We start from the raw sequence: 26,726 nt of genomic DNA, 5'->3' as shown, positions 1-26,726 counted from the left end.
AATCAACACACAACACGGAACACCAACAGAAATTTCAGAGACTGACAAAGAAGAAGCCTGCTATTTCAAATATCTTGGCAACACTGTAAATACAATGGGTGGAACAGATGAAGACTTTAAAACCAGAAGAGTAAAAGCCAGACGTGTTTGTAACTCTAAAGCCAATCTGGAGAAACAGAAATCTTTCCCTCCAAACTAATCTTTGAATATATAACACCAGTATACAGTTGGTCTTACTATGTGGCACTGAAACTTGGAGACCTATTATGACCATATTATTTAAATTCCAAGTTTTCATTAACAGCTGCCTTAGACAAATCTTCAATATCAGATGGCTAGAAAAAAGTCACAAATAAACAACTCTGGAGAATGACGAAACAGAAACCAATAGGAAAGCAAATTACATAAAAACAATTGAGTTGGCTAGGACATAGATCAGGGGTGGGCAAACTACGGCCCACGGGACTGTCCTGCCCGGCCCCCAAGTTCCTGGCCCGGGAGGCTAGCCCCCGGCCCCTCCCCCACTGTTCCCCCTCCTCTGCAGCCTTAGCTCGCTCGCTCCGCCGCCGGCGCAATGCTCTGGGCGGCAGGTCTGTGAGCTCCTGGGGCAGCACAGCTGCAGAGCCCGGCCTGACCCAGTGTTCTGTGCTATGTTGTGGCGGCGGCGGCAGCAGCGTGGCCCGGCTCCAGCCACGCGGCGCAGCTGTAGCACCGCCAGCCACCGGTGCTCCAGGCAGCACGGTAAGGGGGCAGGGAGCAGGGGGGTTGGATAGAGAGCAGGGGAGTTCGGGGTGGTGGTCAGGGGGCGCGGGTGTGGATGGCGGTCGGCGGAAAAACAGGGGGTTGAATGGGGGCAGGGATCCCGGGGGGCAGTCAGGAAGGAGGAGGGGTTGGATGGGGCGGCAGGGGGCAGTCAGGGGCAGGGGTTCTGGGGGCAGTCAGGGGACAGGGAGAAGGGGTGGTTGGATGGGGCAGGGGTCTCGGGGGGGGCCGTCAGGAATGAGAGGAGGGATTGGATGGGGCAGCGGGGGTCCGGGAGCAGTCAGGGGACAGGGAGCGGGGGTGTGTGGATGGGGCAGGGGTCCCGGGGGGGAGGGCAGATAGGAGGTGTGGGCCAGGCCACGACCCCCTCCCCTAACCGGTCCTCCATACAATTTACAAAACCCGATGCGGCCCTCAGGCCAAAAAGTTTGCCTGCCCCGACACAGATGGAGGAAAGACCTGAATAACATAGCAGTAGAGGCCTTGGACTGGAATTCCCAGGGCAAAAGACAATGATGTAGACGAAGGATAACATGAAAATGCACAAAAGAAACAGAACTGAAAGCTATCAGAATGACATGGGAACAAGCTAAGAATGCAGCAGGAGATCAGCAAAGATAGCAGGTAGTGGCGAAGGCCCTTTGTTCCTCATGGAAAACAGACATGAGAGAGAGGGGGAGAGAGAGAGAGAGAGATGAATGAGACTAAAATAAAATCAATACTGGAAATTCAGTTGTTTGGCAAAATAATATCTCTTTTCAGTCTGGAAAGTGTAGCTTTCCTCTAATCTGGTAATCTAAAGAAAAAAACATTACTTTGAGAAAAACCTGTAGATCTTGGGTCTGTGTGTGCTGCAGAATATCTTGCTGAAGATGTTTGAACACAGATATACTCATATAGATCTGATAATCAGGACCAAGGAAAATACATGTAGCAATGTAGTGACAGATCTCACTCCAGTCCAAGTAATTCCAGAAACACTGAGCTAGCCACTGCTGACAAATCTAGAAAAATACAAAAACAAATTCAATTTCTTACAGTAATTCAGTGATTAATTAATAACTTTTCTATACCACAAACCCCCTTTCCATACCAAGACCATCCCATGCCCCCTTCTCATCCAGCCAGGATCTAGCCAGAACCCCTACCCAGCCCATAAGTTGGTGGTCATGACTAACAGGCAGAGAACCCCGGCTTAATATATGCATTTAAAAATGATACACTACGTGGTTGGTATATTGAATAAAAAATATTATTTACCATAGTAACTGTGGTTCTTGAAGAGAGGCCTGTGTAGATCCCCACTCTTAAGAAAAGTGTGCCTCTACTGCACAAACCCAGAAGTTTGTAGCAAGCAGTGTCGGTCTTAAACTCTTCCCGTGTACTGGGATGTAAGAGCATAAAAGAGGTCTGGCTCCCAATGCCCTTTAGTCATTCCCATGTATTGAAGACTCCCTCACCTGAGGCTCTAAAGAAGGTACACCAGGAAGTCTGAATTCCGATGGGCAACCATCTCAAAGAACTGCAGTTAGCACACTAAGTTCAGTAACTATTTTCCTCCTTTGAGAACTTCCCATATGGCTCACAACTCTTGGGAGTTTAAAAAGAACAAGTGACTCTCCAGGAGGTGGTCAGAGAAGGATAAGATCAAAAATAATTCAAAGCCAGCTACTGGCTTCAGACATGTTGGTCTCAATAGTGTCTGGGTTGGAACAATGCAAAAGTGATACATAACAGTGCTGTCCTAACCAACAAAGTCAACCCAACAAAACAAATGTACCCCAAAAGTGAAAAAACCTCCAGATTAATTGTCCTAAACGTATTCTCTTCTTAACAACTATTGTTCTGCTAACAGGAAAAAGGGGTTTTGAAAAAGGATCATGAAGTGAGCTTTGAAGTTTGGCCTCACTGCTTATGATGGTTAAAAAGAACTGAGGTGCAGCAGGGACCATGATCCTCATTTGATATCAAAGGCCCTGAAATAATGCATGTACAGCCCTGATGGACACTGCTATATAGAAGAACCCAATGCATGTATTCCAGTAATGTACATCTGTACAGGCAATTGTTTAAGTTGAAACACAAATTTCAAAGTTTAATGACAGAAAAAATAAACTATTCTTTATGTATTGAATTTTCTTAAGATTTTTTTAAATGGCATGGATGTCTTTGAAGGTGTATTTAATGTGTGTTTCCCTTTAAATTAAAGAATTTCTGTGCCTTGTAAATGAATGGTAGGTCCTTCCCTGAGGCACCTTTGGATTTAATTGAATGGTATGGAAGACTTTAGCAGCTCTTGTTTTTTCCATTTCTAAATCACAATTTGTTACTTAATCCCTTGTGTATAGCACACTTCATTTAGCTCTAGACCACAAATCCTTTGTTAATCAGCCCCTAAGTGTTTAAAAATATGCAGCAGCAGAAAGTACTGTGTTTCTAATTAGATTACAATGGCTATGCTTTGGAATGAGATTGCATTCAGTTGTGTATTCCTATACACTGACATTTATATATGTTAAAGTTGCTTTCATATTGAAGCATTATTTTTTGCAATAAAATAACACAATAATGTAGCCAGAGGATGTGTGCTTATTACAGTGGTGTCCATTCTACGTGTTTCCATTCAAAACTTATTCTTGCTGTGGGTATTACTGTGAATTGTGATAAAACTTGGCATACAAGTTATCTTATATATTTTTGCAAAGACAGATTATTTATTATTTTTAAAAGTAAGTGCAGTGTTTGTGAGAGTGATATTCCTGGAGGGAAAGCCTCTATTCCACTCAATAGCCTGCACTATTGCTGCTTGTGCAGTACCTTTCTCCACACTGCCCCACAAATATGCCTCAGCCCTGACCCTGGAGGGACTGCATGGAGGCTAGTTCAATCTCCATGTTCATTCAGTCTTTAACATCCCTGAGACTTCCAATAAGGGTGTTAATGCCAATATTGATTTATTTAGTTAGTAGGTTGTTCAACTGCTCATCGCTGTAGTATTTCAACACCTCACGTACAATGATTTTATCCACATAACACCCCTGTGGAGGTAGGGAAATATTACTACCTCCACTTAACAGATGGGGAACTGAAGAATAAAGAAATTAAGGAACTGATTTTCAGATGAGTTGAGCAGCAACAACTCTCATTGACTTGGGAATTCTTTATCTCAACACCTTTGATAATGAGGCCTTAAAGTGACTTGCTCAAGATTGCACAAGGAGGCTTTGGGACAGATGAGAAAAGAGCCCAGATCTCCTGAATCCCAGTCCAATGCTTTAATACATGACATTCATTCCCTTCATGTGAGCTTTTTTGTGATAAGAACATCTGTCCTGTAGGAACTAGAATCCAGTGGGAGTTGGGAATGCTCAGCATCTCTGAAACTCAGGCAATTAGCCTTTACTGGGACCAGATCCCGCTCATTATGCTTGTCTAAAGGAGGAGAAAAGGTGTGTTGTAAGGATATGTTCATTAACAGGTACTAACAATGTATTTTTAATCCTAAACTAGACAAGGACAATTGACTTCAATGATAGCTGGATCAGGTCATGTGTGAACTGATGCCCTGTGCTATTACACTTCCTCCCCTTTCTTATTTAAAAAAAATAGTCCGTTCCTTTCACTTTGAAAGGCAGCTTTTTCTTATATTTTAAATTTTATCCTTTATGGGTAAGACTGAGCAGTACACATAAGGAAGTAGAATCAAATTCAGACATTGTAAATCTTGATGAGTTCATGTTTTCTCTCTTTTAATCAATTCTTGCATCACATCCACACCCATTCCCATAAAGAACACACTTGGGCCCCCAAGTCTTGGCACAAAATGACCTTTTTAATGGGTTAAGCCCAAGGCGAAGAAGAGCCTGTGTGTTTGTTCATCCATAGCCTTGAGTAAATCTCTAGAAGCAACAGCACTTACACTGGACTTTACATCTTCAAAGCACGAGAGGACCTACGGTTGCTGTGTTTGAGTCATATCTCAGCCTTAGTATTACATTAATATATGAATTTGGGTTTGCTTTTTCACCTAATTGAAATGATTGGTTGTGATATCAGGAACTTTAACTCCAATATAAGCTGAATTGTCTTATACCATACATCATACAAATGTACTACGGAATTTAAGACCCTACTGGAAATGACCGTGCCACTGAGATTTTTTTACCCCTTATGATTCCATTAAAAAATCCAGCACATTTTGGTCAAGTTTTTGCATAAAACAGGAAGGGGCAGCTCCTCAGCTGAAGTTCCATTGAAGTCAACTGTTTTCCATTTTAAAATGTTTTAACTGTGTACTTTTAGTCCTAAACATAAAAATCTATATTAAAAAAACCTACAAAATGAATAGTTACCTGATTTTCATAACAATTTACTTTGTGTGGCTGAAGACTAAAACTTTATTCTTTAGTCATTTTATTGTGGCTGAGTTTTATAGCTTGTTACGTAGCTGAGCCATAGTAGCTTCAACCTTTTCTGAATATCCTTGATTTTGTGGATTTAAGTCAAACATTTAACAATGCTTTAATATGCTTTTGTAAATTACCTGTGATGGAGTGAAACCAGACATGTGGAAAGCTGAAAAGACAAGTGGCAACTCAGCCTTCAGCAACATCTCAATGTAGTGAGCACTGCAAAAATAGATGGGGTGGATGCCAGATTCTGCTGTGTCAATAGGTAGGTGTACCTGACCAACAAAGCAAACACCAAATAATAATTGTTAGTTACTATAAAATAAAATGTACGATTTTACTTTAAAAGACACTACTAAATAAGTAAATATTCTTTGGTACCAGAAGCAGGAGAAAAGTGTGGCAAAATGTGTGGAAAACTGTAAAGAGAGTAACTGTTACAAAAATGTTTACCGGCTATTTCTCTCGGTTGACAGCCCAATTCCTTATTACATATATGGTTTAATGAATGTTACCTTTGTGAGTAGGAAGTGTGATTCCCACCCCCCTCCGTTGCCCAAGCAGACTCACAGAGACTGTTTATAAATGAAGGAGCGGAGAATACGAGAGGGTTTCTTTTTGCAATTCTATATAGTGGGTAGAGAGTTGGATGGAGCTGTCATGATTTGCCCAGGTGTGGTGTGTGTATGTGGAGGAGAATATATATGGAGGGTAGGAGTGAAGTTCGATTTGAATGGGAGAAGGGAATGAGAGGTTACCAGTGTGGAATGTTCTCGGTAGATGGATGTGTGGTTTGTAAGTAATGTGGTTTTGGTTTGGGGAAGATGTGCATTCCTTTGAACTTTTCCTTCTTCCGCCTTTAGGTCCTGGCTCACAGGAGGTTGCATGTATACTACAATCTCCCACTCCATATAGGTGACACCTCAGTTGGGATTGAGCGTTACATAATGGGAGAGATTAAGATTTCTGTTTGGGGCAAGAAGGAGGTAGAGTTGGGTTCTGGATTGTACATGTTAATGTTTTGCTGGAGCTAATTAACATTTAATGTGGGGATCTTTAGCCTAAAACTGCGTTATACTTTTGCCTGGAGGTTCCACACTTGTTAATATAGCTATGAAGATACCAAACTCCTCAGTACGGAGGATGGTCAGCACAAACAAGACTCACAAAATGAAGCCAACCTTCTCAGTGCTGGAACAGCCACAGAACTGGACCAGGTGCTGTTCATATGGTATGTACTACAAGTGGGAATATACAAACACCCTCTTGAAAAAGAGCTAGAGAATCATCTAATAAACCCACAATTTTCTAGTGACTGACTATAGCTGATAGTTTAATTTACACCAGTTACAGAACCTGACAATGTACAATACCTAACCAAACCAAAAAGATTTTTTAAAATAGATGACATCATATTTAACAAAGGATGAAAATTATGGAGCTTGTGTAACTAGCTTGATTTAAATACCAGCCATTTGAAATATGGAATCATTTAGTACTTGGTCAGTACGGAAGTTTCTAATTACTAAAAGCATTTTAGTATTTTTCTGTACAACTCTGATATTTTGTGGTGTTTATTGATTTTATAATACAACAAAGCTAATAATCAAAACAATGAACTTGCACAGTGTAATAATAATAAAAAAGGCCACTCAATAGTACCTTCTCCCTAAACAAAGAATTTAACACAACTAATAAAGTTTATTTTATTGCCAACTTTAACATTCAATAACACTGCCATTACCATTAGTCTACCCGTTATTTCACTGCCTTTAAACAACCATTTGAACAAATGTCAAATCTATATTTTTCTGAGAGAATTTTTAAGGGACAAGCATTCACTTAGAGGATGTTAATGAAAAGTGAAACAACAACAACTCAGTGAAACTGATAAACATTCCTTTTAAAAATTTCAAAGCCACCTTTAAAAAGAAAAGCTTTTAAAGTCTTACAGAAACATGCAGTCTTCGCAGCCAGAGAAATGCTGAGATGAGAAGACTGGAAAATTGCTGAAGAAATGTTAATGTTTTCTCTCTCTCTCCTGACATTATCAGAAATACAGACGATGCAAACCAGTCATAGCCAGCATAACCTTCCTGCAGACAACCTGTAGGAGAACGTTAAGGAACTCTGACAAACAACCAACTATTGCTGGCATATAAAATAATCAGCTAAATAAAAAAAAAATTAAAATAGATTGTGAATCACAACAAATCAGGTACTTTAAAAAAAATGGGATTCTGAAAGTTAATATAACAATTCAAACAGAACAATGTCAAGATGTGTAGACCTAGGGTCCTATTGCAGCAGCTCCAGTGTTGCACCAGTGTAGCTACACTGAAGATGGTTTCTTGAACATAAAAAGTCCATGAAAGTTAAATCAGCATAAAACTGGAGTAAAATTCACTGGGATAAATTAGGCCCCTAGACTTTGAACTATCTAATTTTCCTCTCCGCAAAGTTCCATAATTCTTCCATGACCCTTGGAAAAACAAAAACAAAAACACACAAACCTAGGTTCTTGTATGCTTATTTTAAGGTAATGCCAGTAGCCCAACACCCATAAGTACTTTTATAACACTAAACAAGTGTGTGCATGCAATAAAGAGGAGGGTGGAAAAAAACATTTCAGTAAGAAAACAAGTTGCAGCTTCCAAACTTCCAAGGAGATATAAAACATTAGTAAACATAAAAAATTGAAAGGCTTTAAAAATGAAGTATATTTTGCCAGCATCCTTAAATATTTTATAAAATAATAAATCAAACACATTACTAGGTAAGATAGCCTGTCAAAGCGTTTTTTTGTTTTGTGTTTCTTTTATACAAACAAGTAAAATACACAATTATATGAAAAAATGTTAGATCAAAACCTTAGTGCAAATCAAATTATAATTACAGATGACTAAATGTTCAATATTAGTAATATTATCATCAATATTACAGAAGAAACTAGCAGACCTAATGGGGATCAGAGTTAATTGCTCTGGGCACTGTACAAGCATATTAAAAGACATGATTCTGCCCCGAAGAGCTTAAAATCAAAACCAGACAAGACACGCAAGCAAGTTTAATAATCAAATGAAAGGGAAGGATGAAGATTACAGTCAAAGATCATACAGTTATTCTGTCAAGTTCACATTTTAGTGATAGAAAGGTTTCATAATAATGGATTTTTCTTTTGTGTGTGCACAAAATGTAATGAAAAATACTATGTAGTCTGCACCACCACCAGGAATTCAAAGAACAAGATATATGAAAAATTTCTTTGACAGTTCAACTGTCACTAATGTCTTGGTCAATCTAACTTGTGTCATCAAAAAAGGATACGAAGTGAGGACTGTACAGATGTTTGCTGTTGTTTCAGAAATTTGTCACAGTGCATTAACACCAGGCACAGATCATTTTCAGCACCATCTTTCAGCAAATTTAAATATTTACCATACCTAATAAAATAAAGTTTAAACAAACTTAGACACTTAAGTTTAAATAAAAGTAAAACATAAAATGTCTATTCTTTAAAAACAAGAACACATTTTCCTGGATGCATTTAAAATAGTTCTAGAATTTATGAAAAGTTAAGAACTCATAGCCCTGTATGTCATAAACTGTATACTGTGGTTAGGGCAGGGGACTCAATCTGGTGACAGTTCGGGAAGCAACTGGTGAACTGATCTAGATTTCATTGAAGGAGCACAGCAGACATTCCTTACTAAGGGCTTGTCTACATTACCCGCTGGATCGACGGGCAGGGATCGATCCAGCGGGGGGGTCGACTTATCGCGTCTAGTCTACATGCGATAAATCGACCGCCAAGCGCTCTCCCATCGACTCTGGTACTCCACCAGGGCGAGAGGCGCAGCCATCGACTTTCCGCAGTGAAGACACCACGATAAGTAGATCTAAGTACGTTGATTTCAGCTATGTTATTCACGTAGCTGAAGTTGCGTAACTTAGATTGGACACCCACCACCCCACCCCCGTAGCGTAGACCAGGCCTAAGGTTTGCAACCTATCATAGGAGTCTTCTTATATCCACAGCTGTCCCTGGACATTCAGATTGCAGCAGTTGACAAAACTGTATTTTTTTTTTCAATCTGCACTGTGCTAGAAGGTCTCAACCATTTGTTTCAGACACAGACCTTGCTTCCATTATCCATTTCTTTGTGATTTCAAGATAAGACTATTGCAAAGTCCTACATATGAGGCAATTCTTTAAGATCATTTGGAAATTTAGGCCTCAAACCTTCACACACTTATGCAACCTCGCTCACATGAGCTCTCCTATTGACTTTAATAGGATTACACGTGTTTAAAGTTAAGCATGGATGTGATCCTTTGCAAGGTCAGGGTCTGAAATTCCTATAGAAAGTGGTGTAGAAATTTGGTAAAGAAATAATCTGCTTAATCTGCAGCAAGGGAGATTTAGGTTAGATATTAGGAAAATATTTCTAATAGAAGGATAGTTAAGCATTGGAATACAGGGCTTTGGAGCGGAGCCCGGAGCAGCTCCGGAGCAGTGGAGCTGCAGGTTTTTGCCTGGAGCTGGAGCGGAGCTGGAGCACAGCTCCAAAGCCCTGTATGGAATAGGCTTTTAAGGGAGGCTGTGGAATCTCCATTGTTGGAGGTTTTTAAGAACAGGTTAGACAAGCATCTGTCAGAGACATTCTTTGTCCTGCCTCAGAGCAGGGGAATGAACTATATGACCTCTCGAGGTCCTCTCCAGCCCTATATTTCTATGATTCTATAATGTAAGTTTAGCTGTAAATCTTGCTAAACAAGTTGCAATTAGCCCTTAGAACAATAATGAATAATAACCTATTTAATTTGTTGCAGATAATTTAATCATGTGCTAATACCTTTTTCATCTTTAAAATAAGAATTCATTCGCTCAAAAATGATCTTTAGATTTAAATGGTACAAAACGTTGAGTTGATGGATTAAATATCATTAAAGTCATTGCAAAGAAATCAAACAAACTCTAGAAATACACAAGGGAAATAGTTTAATACAATGTACCTGACTGTCATTTTAATGCCAAGCTGCTGCACAGATGAAAGGCTTTCATTCTTCACATTTGCATCATCAGCTAAAAACAAAAGAAATATAAACATGTAAAAAGTCTGCATTATAATGATGATTTTAATTGAAAATGGATGAAAGTAATATTTTTACATATTTTAATGCCAAGTCTAGAACATTGTTTTGTATCTGAAGTGCTGTCAGTAATCTCTGCAAAGATTATTACAGGAAACTATATACAACTGAACCCTCTGATTTTTTTCTAAAAAAGATGTTTGAAAACAAAAAGCAAGTATGTGCATGTTTCTCATGGTCACAACCAGCCTTCAGCACAACTAGAACAAACAACTAGTTGGGGCCCTACTTGCTGATACCTCCATTCTCAGCATAACATCCTCTCTCTGGCAGGTGAAACAGACAAAACTGTAACTCCTGGCCCAATTGCCTCCCTTCCAACAGTTTGAGACCTCACAAGTATAAAGCCAACCTTGTTTGCATATACAGTGTTGTAAATCTCACCAAATATATTAAAAATATTGAACTGAAAGGGATCTACAATTACTTTCATCATTTCTTAAAAATGTTTTTGTGGAAACAGACTAACACGGCTACCCCTCTGATACTTGTTCAGCATTTATTGTTCTGCGTGACTGTAATGTACGCATCTACTTTAGGCACTTTGTATTGGATTAAAAAGCTGTAAAGTAGAGCAAAAAACTAATAAATCTGGTGCATTAAAACTAAGCATCCTCTATAAATGTTATTTTTTCACACATTTAAATCCTAAATGCAAAAGACCTAACAAAAGGATATTCTCTCACACACACACATTATAATCAAAGACAAGTGTAGATTTCTCAGCAAACAATTAGCACATAATAAATGTTCTGAGTTGGAGCGGTTCAGGGTCAAACAGGTTCTGATTTTCATTTTCTAGTTTAGTTTCTGTTCCTGGCTAGAAAGTACTAATAAATTTACAATAAGCAGGTTTTTGTCATCTATCCAGTGGATGGCATGATTCTCTTAATATTCGTGATTGTTTGTCACATTTTTAATATATCTCAGCAGAAACCAATATATACCATTTTCCCGGGATGGAAGTGATAATTCTGTGATGGATCAGATCACTTTCTAATATGATGGGTATTTTCTCCCATCCCACTTGAACAGGCATAAGAAACTAAACTAAAGGAGCTACTAGTACCAATTTAAGTGAGCTCTCTAGTTTCCTTGTTTGCATACAAGCCATGGACACCATTGTACTAAAGATAAAATATTTACAAGCTGGGGGAGGTGAAGCCCTGGCTGGAATGAAAAAGGTTAAGAACAGCAACTAAGAAAATAAGCCCTCCATTTGGATCAGAGGAAATAGATCAAAATGTTATTGAAAGAGTGAAGAAAACACAATACAGGAAAATTACATTTAACAAAGAAGAGAGACAGTTCAACAGTAGAACAGTGATAAGAAAACACAAGCTGTGTATTAAAACATTAATAAGAAATAGGGTGACCAAACAGCAAATGTGAAAAATCGGGACGTGGGTGGGGGGTAATAGGAGCCCATATAAGAAAAAGACCCAAAAATTGGGACTGTCCCTATAAAATCGGGACATCTGGTCACTCTAATAAGATATAACCATCAAAGAACAAGGGTCATTAGAAACTGACCTTGTCCATCTGTGAAACATCATTTATAGGTAAGAAAAATCATTTGTTCTCTGAGCAAGACAAGGTCTTTCTCTAATGGGCTCTAAATAGCAAACCCACAACAATAGGAGGGAATTATTTTTCCAGGCACCCAAGTCAGAATGCCTTGTGTAATTAGGGCCAATGATACTATGAAAATGACTGCATCACAGCCCAGAGTCTGAGACTCTTTTTCAATTTACAACAGTGAGTTATTATTATCCACTTGGTATTCAAAGAACATAATTGATTTCATTGATTTTATTTGCCTTTTATTCTCCATTGTCATAATTTCTTAGTTGCTGGAAAATATTTTTCCCTTTATCATATTCCCTTTTATATTTTTCTCTGCATTTTAAAGGAAGATAAAATTAACATGGGGTTTGGATTTAATAACAATTCCACATTATATAGTACCTTGTCAAGCCAAAAACTCTTGCTTTTGTGTACTAGCATATCTGATGTAATCATAGCTCTGAACATAGTGCAGGTTAACTGCAAATCCAGCGCTAGCAAAGGGAACATAAAAATTGTACTTTTCATCCTATGTAGAGTCATGACTTTTCATTTTTTCAATTAACGGACTGAAAATGAAGATTTAACAAAACAAAACAAAAATATTTAGAATCCAGAGGACTATCACCATCTACTTAAAAAACTGGAGCTATAAAACCTTAGTGTTCCTTTAAGATTACCAAAAAATTGTATGGGATACTTAAATATTGTAGATCACAATCCATGGACAACAGGTGGATTTTTGTTCTTGGGACGAAAGATTGACTGTGATTGTAATGAAGTCCAAACTGTCTGATTCAATATGCACAATTTAATTTTCCACAAAACTGATCTGACAGACATTTATCAATAAAACTGTTATGTTTAACTGTCTTGAAACACTACGGTTTTCAATACTCAAGCCTCAAAAGATCGATTTTCTCAATAAGAACATGATTTCTCCTCAAACAAAAGGCAGAACATCTCTGAAATGTCAATTAGATGGAGAGGTGATACAGGAACTGTAATTAAACAGAAGAAAATAGGCTATAGTAGCATTTTCCCATATGTCGAATCCAGCAAAAGAATTAAACATAAGGGACAGATTCACTTTCCTCTCACAGTTCACAGGAAAAAAAGAACTATACTGAACATGTGTAATCCGATTTTTAAAAAGAATGAAATGTAAAATAGATGTTTCTTAATCCATGTAAAATTTCATGATTTGATGGATGTCAGGATTCCACACATACACCCTTTAAAAACTCATACTGAGAATAATATAATATATGGCAATAAAAAAGTCAGATAATCTTTCCCACTCTATGACACAGACTGGACAATTTATTAGTAGGGGAGAGAGATTTTTGAAATATGTGCGTTACCTGCTCTTTGGATGAAAATACCCATTATTTAGTGCAATCCGGTTAATTAAAAAAATAAAATTTTCTTCAGAATATCTTTATACACCAAGGACAAAAGTCATCCCTGGCAACGAATAGTTTAGTAACAACCAGACAAGGGGATACATTCTACAAGAGATTTTTTTCTGCCTTTTTTAAAATCTGAAAATATTTTTATCATCTGTACCCATCACATCTAATTTCCAAGAATACCATGTTGCCAAGTATCAGAGGGTAGCCGTGTTAGTCTGCATCCACAAAAACAACCTTAAAGACTAACAGATTTATTTGGGCATAAGCTTTTGTGGGTAAAAACACCCACTTCTTCAGATGCATAGAGTGAAAATTACAGATACAGGCATAAATATACTGACACATGCAGAGAAGGGAGTTACCTTACAAGTGGAGAACCAATGTTGACAGGGCCAATTCAATCAGGGTGGATGTGGTCCACTCCCAATAATTGATGAGGAGGTGTCAATACCAAGAGAGGGGAAAACTGCTTTTGTAGTGAGCCAGCCACTCCCAGTCCCTATTCAAGCCCAAATAATGGTGTTAAATTTGCAAATTAATTGTAGCTCTCCAGTTTCTCTTTGAAGTCTGTTTTTGAAGGCTTTTTTGTTGAAGGATGGCTACTTTTAAATCTGTTATTGAATGTCCACACGAGGATGGACTACAAGCTTTCAGGAACAGTATCCCTGATGAGGCTACGACACACCTGGTCTCATCAGGTGTCCTCTTTGTCCTCTCCCACAACGATTTCAGATTTTGGGACAAATTATACCTTCAGCGGCACTGCTATGGGTACCCGCATGGCCCCACAGTATGCCAACATTCTTATGGCTGACTTAGAACAACACTTCCTAAGCTTTCGTCCCCCAGCGCCCCTCCTCTACTTGCGTTACATTGATGACATCTTCATCATATGGACCCAAGGGAAGGAGGCCCTTGAAGAATTCCACCTGGATTTCAACAATTTCCACACCACCATCAACCTCAGCCTGGACCAGTCCACACAAGAGATCCACTTCCTGGACACTACAGTGCAAATAAGTGATGGCCACATAAACACCACCTTATACCGGAAACCTACTTACCGCTATACTTACCTACATGCCTCTAGCTTCCATCCAGGACACATCACACAATCCATTGTCTACAGCCAAGCCCTAAGATACAACCAAATTTGCTCCAATCCCTCAGACAGAGACGAACACCTACAGTATCTTTATCAAGCATTCTTAAAACTACAATACCCACCTGGGGAAGTGAGGAAACAGATTGACATAGTGAGACGGGTACCCAGATGTCACTTACTACAGGACAGGCCCAACAAGGAAAATAAAAGAACACCACTGGCACATACAGCCCACAGCTAAAACTTCTCCAGCACATCATCAACAATCTACAACCTATCCTGGAAAACAATCCCTTACTCTCACAGACCTTGGGAGGCAGGCCAGTCCTCGCATATAGACAGCCCCCCAACCTGAAGCAAATACTCACCAGCAACTACATACCACACCACAGAAACGGTCTGAACAGGAGACCTAGGCTGAAGACCTTGAGATGTTATCTCTTAGTTTAGTGGAAACTAATCAAGTTATAAAGATGCCAACCACATCCCTCTTTAGCACACTGCAGAGGCCAATTAACTGAATATGAATAAATCCAGTTATTCATTAAGTCATGCATACTAGTCTTCTAAAGAAGCTACAACAGCAGTCAGGCGCTGAAACCGCTACAATACCAAGTAGCAATGGAGGTCATGCTTGGATACTAGTCTCCTTGCTGATAAAAATATAGTAGTAAAACTGATAATGATTGAAAGATAAGAACTTTTTAAAATTATAATAATAATTTCTGAATGAAACTGTGCAATAAGTATGGACAAATTATATTTTAGTGATGGGGAAAAAAACAGAAAGTTTACTATTTAACTTAAATTAGTATTCATTTCCATTTCACATCATTCTGCTTCATAACATCTTCACTAGTCTATCTCCTCTACAGTTAAACTGGAAAAACCTCAAGTTCAACGAAGCTATTAGTTGCATTGACAGCCATTGCTAATGCAACTCAGACATTCTGACCCAGATTATCACATAGTGTAAATGGGCTCAGCTCCACTGACTTCAGTGGAATTACACCAGTTTACCCCCAGATAAGGATCTGGCTATCCCTCTTTCCAGCAGGAGGACCACGTGGTGGCAGCAAGCTTATCAACTGTGGTTTATTAGTATAATTTAATATTAATAATACAGGAGTGCCAAGATACCCCAGTCAGAAACGGGGCCCAATGTCTTGGTTCTGTATGCAGACAGATATGTTTAGGGCCCTACCAAATTCACAGCCAGGAAAAACGCATCGGACCATGAAATCTGGTCTTTTGTGTGTGCTTTTACCTTATATTATACAGATTTCATGGGGGAGACCAGCGTTCCTCAAATTGGGTGTCCTGACCCAAAAGGAAGTTGAAGGGGAGTCACAAGGTTATGTTATGGGGAGGGGGCATGGTAGTGCCACCCCTTACTTCTCTGCTGCCTTCAGAGCTGGGTGGTTAGACAGCGGTGGCTGTTAGCAAGGCACGCAGCTCTGAAGGCAGCGCCCTCCCAGCAGCAGCACAGACGTAAGGGTGGCAATACCACACCATGCCACCCTTACTTCTGTGCTGCTGCCTTCAGAGCTGGGTGGCCGGAGAGTGGTGGCTTCTGACTGAGGGCCCAGCTCTGCAGGCAACAGCACAGAAGTAAAGGTGGCAATACCTTACCATGCAATCCTTATTTCTGCACTGCTTCTGGCGGTGGCTCTGCCCTCATAGGTGGGCTTCTGGCCAGCAACTGCTGCTCTCCAGCTGCCCAGCGCTGAAGGCAGCACTCCTGCCAGCAGCAGCGCAGAAGTAAGGGTAGCAGTATCACAACCCCCCCTACAATAGCCTTGTGACCCCCCCCAACTCCTTTTTGGGTCAGGACCCCTACAATTTAAATCTGAAATTTCACAGTATTGTAACAAATGAAATCATGAAATTTACGATTTTTAAAATCCTATTACCATGAAATTGACCAAAAAGTGAATTTGGTAGGGCCCTAGATATGTTTCCTGACAGCAAGAATTTGTAATCTAAGACAAACAACATAAGAAGGTCTGTGCAGTTGCAGTTTAACATATATTTGTATTTTTTATTTTAAACAATTATAAATAAAGGGCCAACCCCCTCCCACCCTGTCAAGCTATCATTAATTGGCTGATTTCTTATAGACATTATTACGTAGTCCATATTCATGTTTGATATTTACCTCTTATACAAAATAAATCTCTATTTGTATTACATGTGGATTGATTATTTTGGTGGGTTGTACTAGAATCTTGCTAGAACTGTCTTTACTGATACCTCTCCTCTTTCCCCACTATGCAACACCATGACAGAGCTCACAAACAAGCACAGCTCCAAGGCAAATAAGTGTTCCATTTGTGAGGCAGCTACTGAATCCTCAGCAAACATGGAATTATGCCTACCCTGTTCTCAGCTCATGAATCCATAATGTGCCAGAGAAAAGGGTCCCAAGTCTGATGCAGAACAAGGCCTCCTCCACACAACATAGCCAGGATTCCACAAAATGGTACAAGGAACACTCAGGGCAGTCTCTGCGCAGATTACAGTTACACATAGGGCTAGTCAATATGGGGGAAAAGCCCACAGTAGGTGGTGTGCAGCAGCTCCCTGCACAGTCAGAGTGTGCACATGGGGAGTTAGTGCAGAGAAGCTAATGGACTTTTTTAGAGCACCGAGGGCACACTCCAAAGTGCCTTAAGCTAATGATTTAAAGTGCATTTCTGCGAAAATCTCTTCGCAGAAGCATAGCAAGGAGCAGAAAAATCTGATGGCTAAGGCCACTAAGGTCAAGGATCAGTTTCAATGGGAAAGGAAATGACCAATACCATCTGAAAGAGATTTTTCCCCAATGATATCTCTTGATTGGAAATGCTAAGCATACTCTGAAGCATATGTGGCTCGTATCTCTGGCAAGAATCGGATTCACAATTTGTCCTGATGCAAAGACTTAAAGAACACAAACTTTGAACCAACAAGAATTCCTATCAGTAGTGAAGGAAACTGGTTGTGTGCTTACTAACTGTAAAGGTTTATTTACTAAATTAGGTTTCATAACATTAAACTTAAGTTGAACTTGTGCAAGGATTATCTTTAGCTGTCTGGGTATTAATAGGAAGCGGCAGGGCTAAATGGACAAATTGCTAATCAACATCTTGAGCCACTCCCACTCACCTCTAAAGAAGGGAGTTAACCAAGTATTTTTGACTAATGGACTATGTTAAGAACAGAAAGAAATTATTAGATAATAAACTTTACCTCACACTCTATGGTATTCAGTACAGTCATTCCCTTATGGTGGAGTGTTGAGTACAGGCACTACATGTGTAGCTACACACCACAGTGAAAAGCAGGCTACCTCCAGTATCACTGCAGAGGGGAAAGTCTCCAGCAGGGAGGAGATAGCAGGGAAACTCTCCAGAAGCGGGAAAGCAGCAGGGAAAGGCTTCCCTCTGCCAGAGCCTTTCCCCACTGGCTCCCTACCACCAAAACCTCTCCTTTCTGCTGGAGCCTTTGGCTGAGGCAGGGAAAGGCTTTGACAGTGGGTATGCAGAAGCACACTACATTGCTAAAATAGCAATGTAAGTGTGGGAGACGCTGCTTGAGCATGTAAAAAGCTATGTAGGACACATACAATAAGGGTTCAGGTATTTATGACACTCTACTCGCCAAGCCGTGTCTCACCCTCTATGCTGCTCTTTATACCCAAGCTAGCTGTCTGTATTCTCCACACAACTATAACTGCAGATGTAGCCTTTGCATCAAATTGTATCTGCTCCTGAGCAGGTAGGAGAAGGAGAGGAACAGAGGACTGGCACTCAATTCCTCAGCCCAGTGCAACTGTGATGGAGGCAGCCATAATGAGGTTGCTTGTACTTCCTGCATGTAAGGAGAGGCTGCTAGAGCTACTGGCATATTCCAAGAAGGACATATCTGGCTGGGGGTTGGACTGGGAATTCAGCATTGGGACAAAGGGAAAACTGCATCTGTGCTACAAGTATAGGAAGTGGTTATTTCAAGACCGGGGTCTCTCTTCCCTTCTGGAGACGCTATACCTCCCCCTCCACCACCACTGCAGTTTCCCATTCCTTGCCCTGCTCAGTGCTACACTTGCTACAAGAGCCACGGTTCAGCTCTAGACTATTCATTATTTAGGTCAGAGGAAAAATAAAAGCAAAAAGGAAAGTACCAGTGGCAGGAAGCGGATAGAGAGAATTCATTAACTTGGAATGCCATACTATGTGCATACTATGTGCATGTGCTCTCATCTGAGTACAAATCAGAGTCCATTTTCAATGCTGATAATAGAAACTTAGCTTCAGTTAAGATTTGTGTTGCTGTTTATAATTAAGTATTGCAACTGCATAAAGATTTATCGGTTTTTTTTCTCCTCTGATCTTTGAAGGGATAACAACCCAACCTAATTTGATTTTTCAGATTTGCAAATTTTACAATAGATTGAAATCCTGAGGGAGTCCACAACAGATGGATGATTGTGTTATTCTAATTTCAGCTACCTAAGGGCTGTCATTTTTTTAAAGATAATAAATTTCTTATTTCAAGGAACATGATAAACACTGAGTATCCATGCATTGTACTGAAACTACTTTCATACAAATTATAGCTTCTGTTTATTAAAATAAAACATCTGGCTTCTGTTAAAGCCTCTGTTGTTCAATGTTCAAATCCCAAGGAGTAACGTCAGAAGGAGGATGGAGCATACCACCATCCATCAGATATTCTGTGAGCTTCTTTGGAGGTGGAGGTGGGAGAGGTGTTTGGGAAGAGATGTGATCCTAAAATCTACTTATACATTATTGGTTAAATATTACGTAGTAATTCTTGTATTTTTGTTTCTGTAGATTGACTGATTTGTTTTTGTTTTGGGCTGATTCTTTTTTTACACACACCCCATGGGCTAATTCCTTAATAATGCACTAGCTGGTAGGGAAGCAGCCATTCCTTATTTTTGTATTAAATATTAGTATTTATAAGACTTGGCTCAGATTGCATTAAGAGGCTAGTGAAGGAACAACAATATCATGTAACACAAGCAATACAATTAGTCTTGGTCAAGAATTAGTTGTCCCCTTTCTTAGAAAAATTCTTCCAAAACACCTTCTGATAGAGGTTCTTGGAAAGTCTGGGTATTAAGGTGGTCATTCATTATCAGATCAGTCAGAGAGTGGCAAACTTGATATCCAAGAGAAAAGGAAACTCAGTTCCTAATGATCATGGGTTTCTATTTTTCTTTCATTATTTTGCCACTGGAACCTAACATTTAAATTTGTCATGGAAGCATAGGTACTGATTCCCATTTCATTCAGCACTGGAACAAAAACAAGTTCCAAACCTTGAAAGCTTTCAAGGAACAAAATTGCTTTCTGGCTGGCCCTACTCATTTCATAGCATATGAGGGGAAAAGGGCTTATTTTTTGCCCTTAAGTGTATTAATTTGTAAGCAGGGTCTGAATGAGTTCTCCCCTGACAGCTAGCTGGGAGGGGGAAGAGACTTCAGGAGCAAATTATATTTATGAATGAATCCCACCTTTCCAACAGAATCTAGGACTTACATCTAGCTCTGAAAGATCTTGAGACACAGAACTTTAAAATCATGAACACATCAACTCTGCCTAGATATTCAGCAGATAGAGCAGTGTTGCTCAAAGTGATCAACTTTGGCTGGTGTTGGGTTACAAATCACTTTAGTACTGAATGCAGGGGTAGTGAAATGTTGTTATGAGTATTGTTGTCTTTATTGTATAAATAAATGGGAGCAGAACTGTGCTTAACCTGTCCCAAATGAGGGGGTCACCCTCAGCTGAAAGGACCTCATGAAACCAGGGGTTCTAATGCCAGACCCCTGTGAAAGTAAGAGGGGTGGGGACAGGTATCCCAGCCAGGAGGTGCGGACTCTCCCTAAGGATCCCCGGTCTGATTTTACCTGTTCCTCCCCACTGTTCAAAGATAGAGCTAAACAGGCTCCATTAGGAGCCTTCTGTTATTTATGTCAAAAGAGCTGACAATCACTTGTAGTGGGACAGCGTATCTGCCCAGCCTAAGAGCTGCAAAACACTGAGAGCTGGGTGAAACCTCAAGAGACTGACGTGCAGAGGTCATAGTACAGAGGCGGCCAGCAGAGAAGAACTGCAGCTAGTGGGGTGGCCAGAAGAGAGGAACCACAGCTGGCGGGGCAGCCAGCCACAGCAAATGGTCAGATGGTGGAGCAAGCAAGGTGCCTTCTTCCCCAGGTGGGAGGTGAACTCACACAGATGCACCTTTGAGCCCTGGCTCCTCACAGACCAAGGACAGCCACTGTGAATGGGGTATGAGGAGGGAGCAGTGAGGGGCACAGAAAAGGAACTTTTGGCTGTAGAACTCAAGAACATGAGGCAGAAGACACTGCCCCATGTACTCTGGGGTGGGTGTCCTGCTCACAGTTTTATGATTATGAATCATGCTTGTGGCATTTTCCCTAATTAATGTTAGGTGACTTCACTCCTTTCAATTTAAAGTTTCTTTTCTACACTCAACGCTTGCGAGTGGGGAAGTATTGTCTCTCAGAGGCACCCAGGGGTGGTGTGTAATTTTCCCAGGTTACTGGGTGGGTGTTGAGCTGGTTCTGTATCGTATTGTTGAAAAGGAACCTCTAGATATTGAACCCGGCCCTGGTTGCTGCCGGCTCCACCTGTCAGAAGGGTTACACGTTACTTTCAAACTTCTGTATATGTCACAATACTGTCTAATACTATGTTCTTCATAATCGTAACAAATATATTTGTTTTATGACCTAGACGGAGTGGAGGACTTTATACAGGGCAAGAATAAGAAATCTAATACAAATCGGGGTATCACTATTTGTGACAATGGCACAGATACAACTGTGGAAAAGAGACTGATAAAAACTAATGCTTTACGGATAATGAATTCTCAGAGAGCCTGGTACCAGTAATGTTAAGGAACAACACAATGTATACTGAAATGTTTGTTTTGAGAACTGAACATTCAGTCATGTTCCAAGAATGTGTGTCCAACTTTGCTTTGTTTATAAGAATGATTGTGTTAAAATACTGCTGGGAAACTCTGAAAAGGGCTGTCACGCAGCCTGAGTTGTTTACCATGGAAAGAGGAAGTGTAAAACCCAAGGTAACCCAGAAATGAGGCCTTTGCTTTTGTCAGTTTTTTTTTCTTGCTGTGTCCATACTTTTTTACTTTTTCCAGCTCTGAGTAATGAAGCTAATGAGTATATAGCCTACTGAATATTGAAGTTGGGTGTTTCCCAAGCCTAACATGCATCCTAACATTTCCCTTGCCTATTCACTCTTTCTGCTGTACTTGACATGTGCAGGAGAAACTCCATCTTATCTACAAATTGATCAGAATTGGGCTTGTCTTCTGATCCCACTTTCTAGCCTCCCACACTTTAGAGGGACCAGGATGCAGTGCCTGCTTGAAGGATTTTTCTCTCAGGAGGAAGCTGGTAACTATTATCCAAACCTCTTTCATTCACAGCTTTATTGTAGGGTTTTGAGAATAAAGCCCAAAATATATGGTTTTGAGTGGATAATTAAATTATGCTGTAGTCCTGGCGTTTCTGTTTAAAGTAATACAAAATCATACAGTAATTCTACATGAATTTACATAATTCTATACATCATTAAAACTGCGATTGGAATCCAAGAATATAATATATTTATATCGGCAATATACAAGTGATAAATTGGCTAGGCTTGTACAATTTTTCACATGCTTATAGCTGTATCACTTGCTTACTAACCCCTGGATTTATTCTAACATTCCAAACTCCTGAGCAGCTTTTAAAGCATGTCATTTAAAAAAGAAAATCAATCCATCAAGGAAATATTTCTTCTTTCTCTCCAGAAATGTGGAACAACCCTCTCTCCTTCTACCAGCCCAAGGTGAGAGCAGGCAAGATTGGGTGTGTCTACACTGCAATTAAAAACCCACGGCTGGCCCGTGCCAGCTAACTCATGCTTCCGGGGCTCAGGCTAAGGGGCTGTTTAATTGCGGTGTAGATATTCAGGCTCAGACTGCAGCCCAAGCTCTGGAACTCTCCCCTCTTGCAGGGTTCTACACCACATTTCTACACCACAATTATACAGCCCCTTAGCCCAAGCCCCGGGAGCCCGAGTCACCTGGCATGGGCCAGTCACAGGTTTTTAATTGCAGAGTAGTCATACTCATTAAGACCTGGCCCAGATTTTCTATACATACAAATGTCACAACTCTGAATTCTGATACCTTGCGTCCCTACAAGGCTATACATGTAAGTTTTATATCACTAGAAAGTGGGTTGAATCCCACTTTTCCAACAGAATTTAGGATGATATGATGTGCAAAGAGATTTGGGGCCAACTGGACCTAGAGAAATTTACATTAACCGAGTATCTGTTCCTTTACCTGCATTGATTTGGGCTGATGATAAAATTTTCAGAAGTACCTAAGTCTCTTAGGAGGCTAAGCTAGATTCATTTTCAATAGGACACAGGCGCTTTTGAAAATTTTACTTCATAAAACTCATTCATGAATAACTACCCTAAGCTCACAAAAAATTAATGAAGCTGGGAAGAAAATGGTAATTCCATTTCATGGAGGATTTAAAGATCTTTAAATTTGTCCTTACTCTGATTTGGAATAAAACCAAAAATTTTCAAAATTCTTTGATAAACTGTTCTCCACCCAGCTATACAGGGAGCCTTGGCTCCAGGGCAGTCTACCTGGGTTCTGTCAGAATTTAAGCAAAATCAAACCATTTCTGCAACATATTTAGATTTTGACAACTTGGCAAATTCTAATACAAAATGTCTTACTTAATTTTTTCTGACCAGCTCTCAATTAACCCTTATGCTATACTACATATTTTGTGGTGATAAAAATCCTGTTAAACTGCAGAGCCAGGTGATAAAATTTTATTTATCCTTTATCTTTGACTAACTCACCTGCACTCTGCTCACTAATCTATATGCATCAATATTTATTCAAATATTAATAACTTCTGAGTAGTTTCCAAGAGCTGCAATTAAACAAAAACAAACCCCTTACCAAAAAAAAAAAGTCTTTCTTCCTTCACAAAATTCTCCCTATGAACTTGTACTGAGGTTCAAGATGGACAACATCGCACAAGAAACAGATTTAAGGTAAGGTATCTTCTGATCTAGTAGTGTAACATGGTGCTGGCCAAAAGGCACTGACTCAGCCCCTGTTAGCTCAGAGCCTGCTAGCTCAGCTCCCAGTAAGGGGAAGAGATTGGAGCTGACAGGCTGTGGCTGATTAAAGCCCTAAAGGAGAGACACCTGTGAGCTTGATGGGGGAAGGCCTATAAAGCTAGCAGGAAGGAAGTAGGAGGAGAGGAACAGGAAAGTGAGGCGTGAAGGCCTGTTGCTCCCAGCTAGCTGTAAGAGCAAGCTGTTCCCCAAGGGGCTACCTGCCTGATAGCGAACTGTATAAAGCTGTATATAAGTGAAGGTGGGAAAATACAAGGAAATAAAAGGGCACTGGTGTTTGAAAGAGTGGTCTCCCACGAATGTGTGCCGTGAGCAACGAGGGGCATGTCTACAAGTAGGGATAGAAAAAGGAGCTTAAGACCATTCAAAATGGGAAGATTACCAGGTTTCCAATAGGACACACAATATTTCCTTCTAGTATGGAGAAAATTTAATTATAAAGTCTTGGCATTTAATGTACGGGAAAGTTAGTTTGGGTCATTCTTAGAGTTTTAAAAAGTATGTTAATTGTATTTTTAGTTCCCTGACACATGTAGATGGACTCACAGTAACTAGAAGGGAGGGCTGGCATTACAAGAAACCAGCCCTCACTTGCAATTAAACTATTTAAGACATTTCTAAAATAGCTGTTGGTTAAATGTGTGACTTATAAACAATACATGACGGGTTTTACTGGCATTTGTTTGGAATGGCAGCATTACTCAGTCACCTATGTAATTAATTCCTAAACAGGCATCCATAAAACCTTTATACCACACCATCATTTATTCTGTATCTCTCTTTATGTACTGTACATATATTACAAGAAGGTTCAAAATTTCATTAACATTAGTCATACTATGCTTCAACAAACAGGTGGTGTTCCAGAAGGACACTAAATGTTCCCCATGATTTGAATAATGAATACATGAACTGTTAAACAAAGAATATTAAAGATGTCTAGCTACTTTTTTAATAGTCAGAAAGCTATGGATATATTATTCTTCTTTTAAATTCAAATATGAAGTGCCTGCAAACTTACCTTCATATTCTTCAGTGCTGAAGTAACATTCTGATGGGTTTTCAGAAAGATGCAACACAAACTTTTCAATTAATTCTGCCAAAACTGTAATAAGCAAAAACCCATTAAAACATTAGCGGCAATGAATGGAACGTGGAACTACATTACCCAACAAAATTACAAAATGTGGACAACTAAAGCAATTTGAACTCCTGAACGTTTATGCACATTTGTATGGGGAAACAATTCAAAATATTGTGCTCTTGGATTCATAACATTCCTGATTCAAATTAAAATTGTAATAGCTTCACTGAGAATCTATTCAGTGTTAACTGAAAGGGAATTATTTATTATCTTTAGATCCTCCAAGGATTACTTCAGAATTTGTTACATGGTTTCAATATACAAAGAAAATTAACTCTAATTAGGCTACAATAACTTACCACATTTGTATGTGGATGTAGACTGTGCATAAAAATGTTACTTGAAGACAAAAGACAAGAGGCAATGCACTTTAAGGGTTCTGTCCTTCCTTCTGATAAGCAGTGCAAAATCAATTGTTTGCATATTTATACAAGAGTAATGGCCAACTTTCCAAAATATGAAAAATACAGTATATATTATTAGATATTAGAGGAAAAGAACAAATCTTAAGGGATGCTTCTACGCTTTATTATTACTACAATCTTACTCAAAGATCTGCTCCTTCCATGGAAGCTCCCATGGGGATTGTGCTCCACTCTGAATGTCTGTATTGTGGGGTCAAGCAGGATGCTGGAAGTTGGTCACTACTCGTGGCCCTAAGCACCCCTCTACAAAATATGCCTTGTGATATATCATTTGAAAACTAATAACTTGCAGGTTAATAACATTATGGTAAAATGTATATAGCAATATTATATGTAAATGTATGAATTCCTCTTATAGGATGTCATTGTCATATGTTCAAGACCCGGTTCCCTAGACTAGGTAAAGGTATTAAACAAGTTTATCTCAGACAAAGGAATGTAGTTTCCTCACCTAGGAGTTACTTCCATAGTACTTTGTAAGACAATGAGACTGTATTTACATATCGTGTGAATAGACCCATCAAGCTAACAAGTGGTGGAGACAAACCCTACATTATCACGACAGAGGAGGACATTTTTTAATGCTCATTAAGTTGCACCGGAGGGAGCAGGAACTAAAATAATTTGCATTTTAGCAGACAACTCCAGGAGGGGAAGAAGCAACAGAAAACTTCCTTCAAGTTGCTGGGAATAGACTTATCTGACATATTCTTCAGAAGAATCCATTTCAAAGATTTATTGAACTATAAAAGAGAGGGGCCAAGAAACCCCAAGTTATTTATCTTTCACCTAAGAAGACAAAGCCCTTTGACACATGAGGAGATAGATCCTGGCCCAGGGGTTCTGTCAGCCATCTTGGTGAAAGCACATGGTGAGGATTTTACCTTGAATCAAGTCTAGCTTGTTAAGTTTTAGTTGCTAGAAAGCATTTTATCTTTATTTCTCCTGTAACCATTTCTTACTTTAATCCTTATACTTGTACTCACTTAATATTCATCTCTTTGGAATTAAATAAACTTGCTTTATTTTTAATCTAAACCAACCCAGTGCTGTGTTTGAACTGAACTGTTTGGTAACTCCAGTTAACGTAAAAAACTGTTGTATATTGACTCTTCAAAGGACAACAAACCTTATCATTCCTCTGGTTGTTCCATGACAAGGTTGGACATTTCAGAACACATGTTTTGGGGAAAAATTCGGGGCTGAGGAGAGTGTGGAGTCACCTTACCAGTTGTTAACCAAGGCAGGGGGTGGGGTTGTGGGGTAAGTGGAAGTCCAGTATCCCAGGCAGAGGGCTACAGTAGCAAGACATTGTGAGGCACTCAGGGTTACAGGGTAAGAGGTGACAATTCCTCACTGGTCTGTATTTCACCCCAGAATGTGACACTACCCAGGGAATTGTACCTCCCTCCCTTGTACGATAATAGCCAATAACTTAGTGTTCACCCTGTCAGCATTAGCTTACCCTGCTTTTCTTGATCATGTCCTGAAATGCGTCTTGAAAAACTGCTAAGAGGTTGAGAGCCAC

The 26,726-nt window shown here is 39.7% G+C and overlaps 1 protein-coding gene across 2 annotated transcripts in view; it reads right to left on the bottom strand.

Annotated features, from left to right (window-relative positions):
* Positions 1–26,726, bottom strand: part of TBC1D32 (TBC1 domain family member 32) — a 157,010-nt gene that overhangs the window by 22,826 nt on the left and 107,458 nt on the right. For both annotated transcript variants that reach the window (XM_026649841.2, XM_026649842.2), the window contains exons 28-33: positions 24,651–24,734; positions 10,188–10,257; positions 8,499–8,614; positions 7,124–7,278; positions 5,306–5,446; positions 1,578–1,766 (exon numbers count right to left, since the gene is read on the bottom strand). In XM_026649841.2, the coding sequence (XP_026505626.1) occupies positions 1,578–1,766; positions 5,306–5,446; positions 7,124–7,278; positions 8,499–8,614; positions 10,188–10,257; positions 24,651–24,734 (755 nt within the window). The remainder of the gene's footprint in view (positions 1–1,577; positions 1,767–5,305; positions 5,447–7,123; positions 7,279–8,498; positions 8,615–10,187; positions 10,258–24,650; positions 24,735–26,726) is intronic.

Source organism: Terrapene carolina, unplaced genomic scaffold (genome assembly GCF_002925995.2).
Source record: "Terrapene carolina triunguis isolate 2854851 unplaced genomic scaffold, T_m_triunguis-2.0 Scaffold85, whole genome shotgun sequence".
Taxonomy (NCBI): Eukaryota; Metazoa; Chordata; order Testudines; family Emydidae; genus Terrapene; species Terrapene triunguis.
Note: the sequence above shows the minus strand (reverse complement) of the source record. Positions and strands in the feature narration are given on the sequence as shown.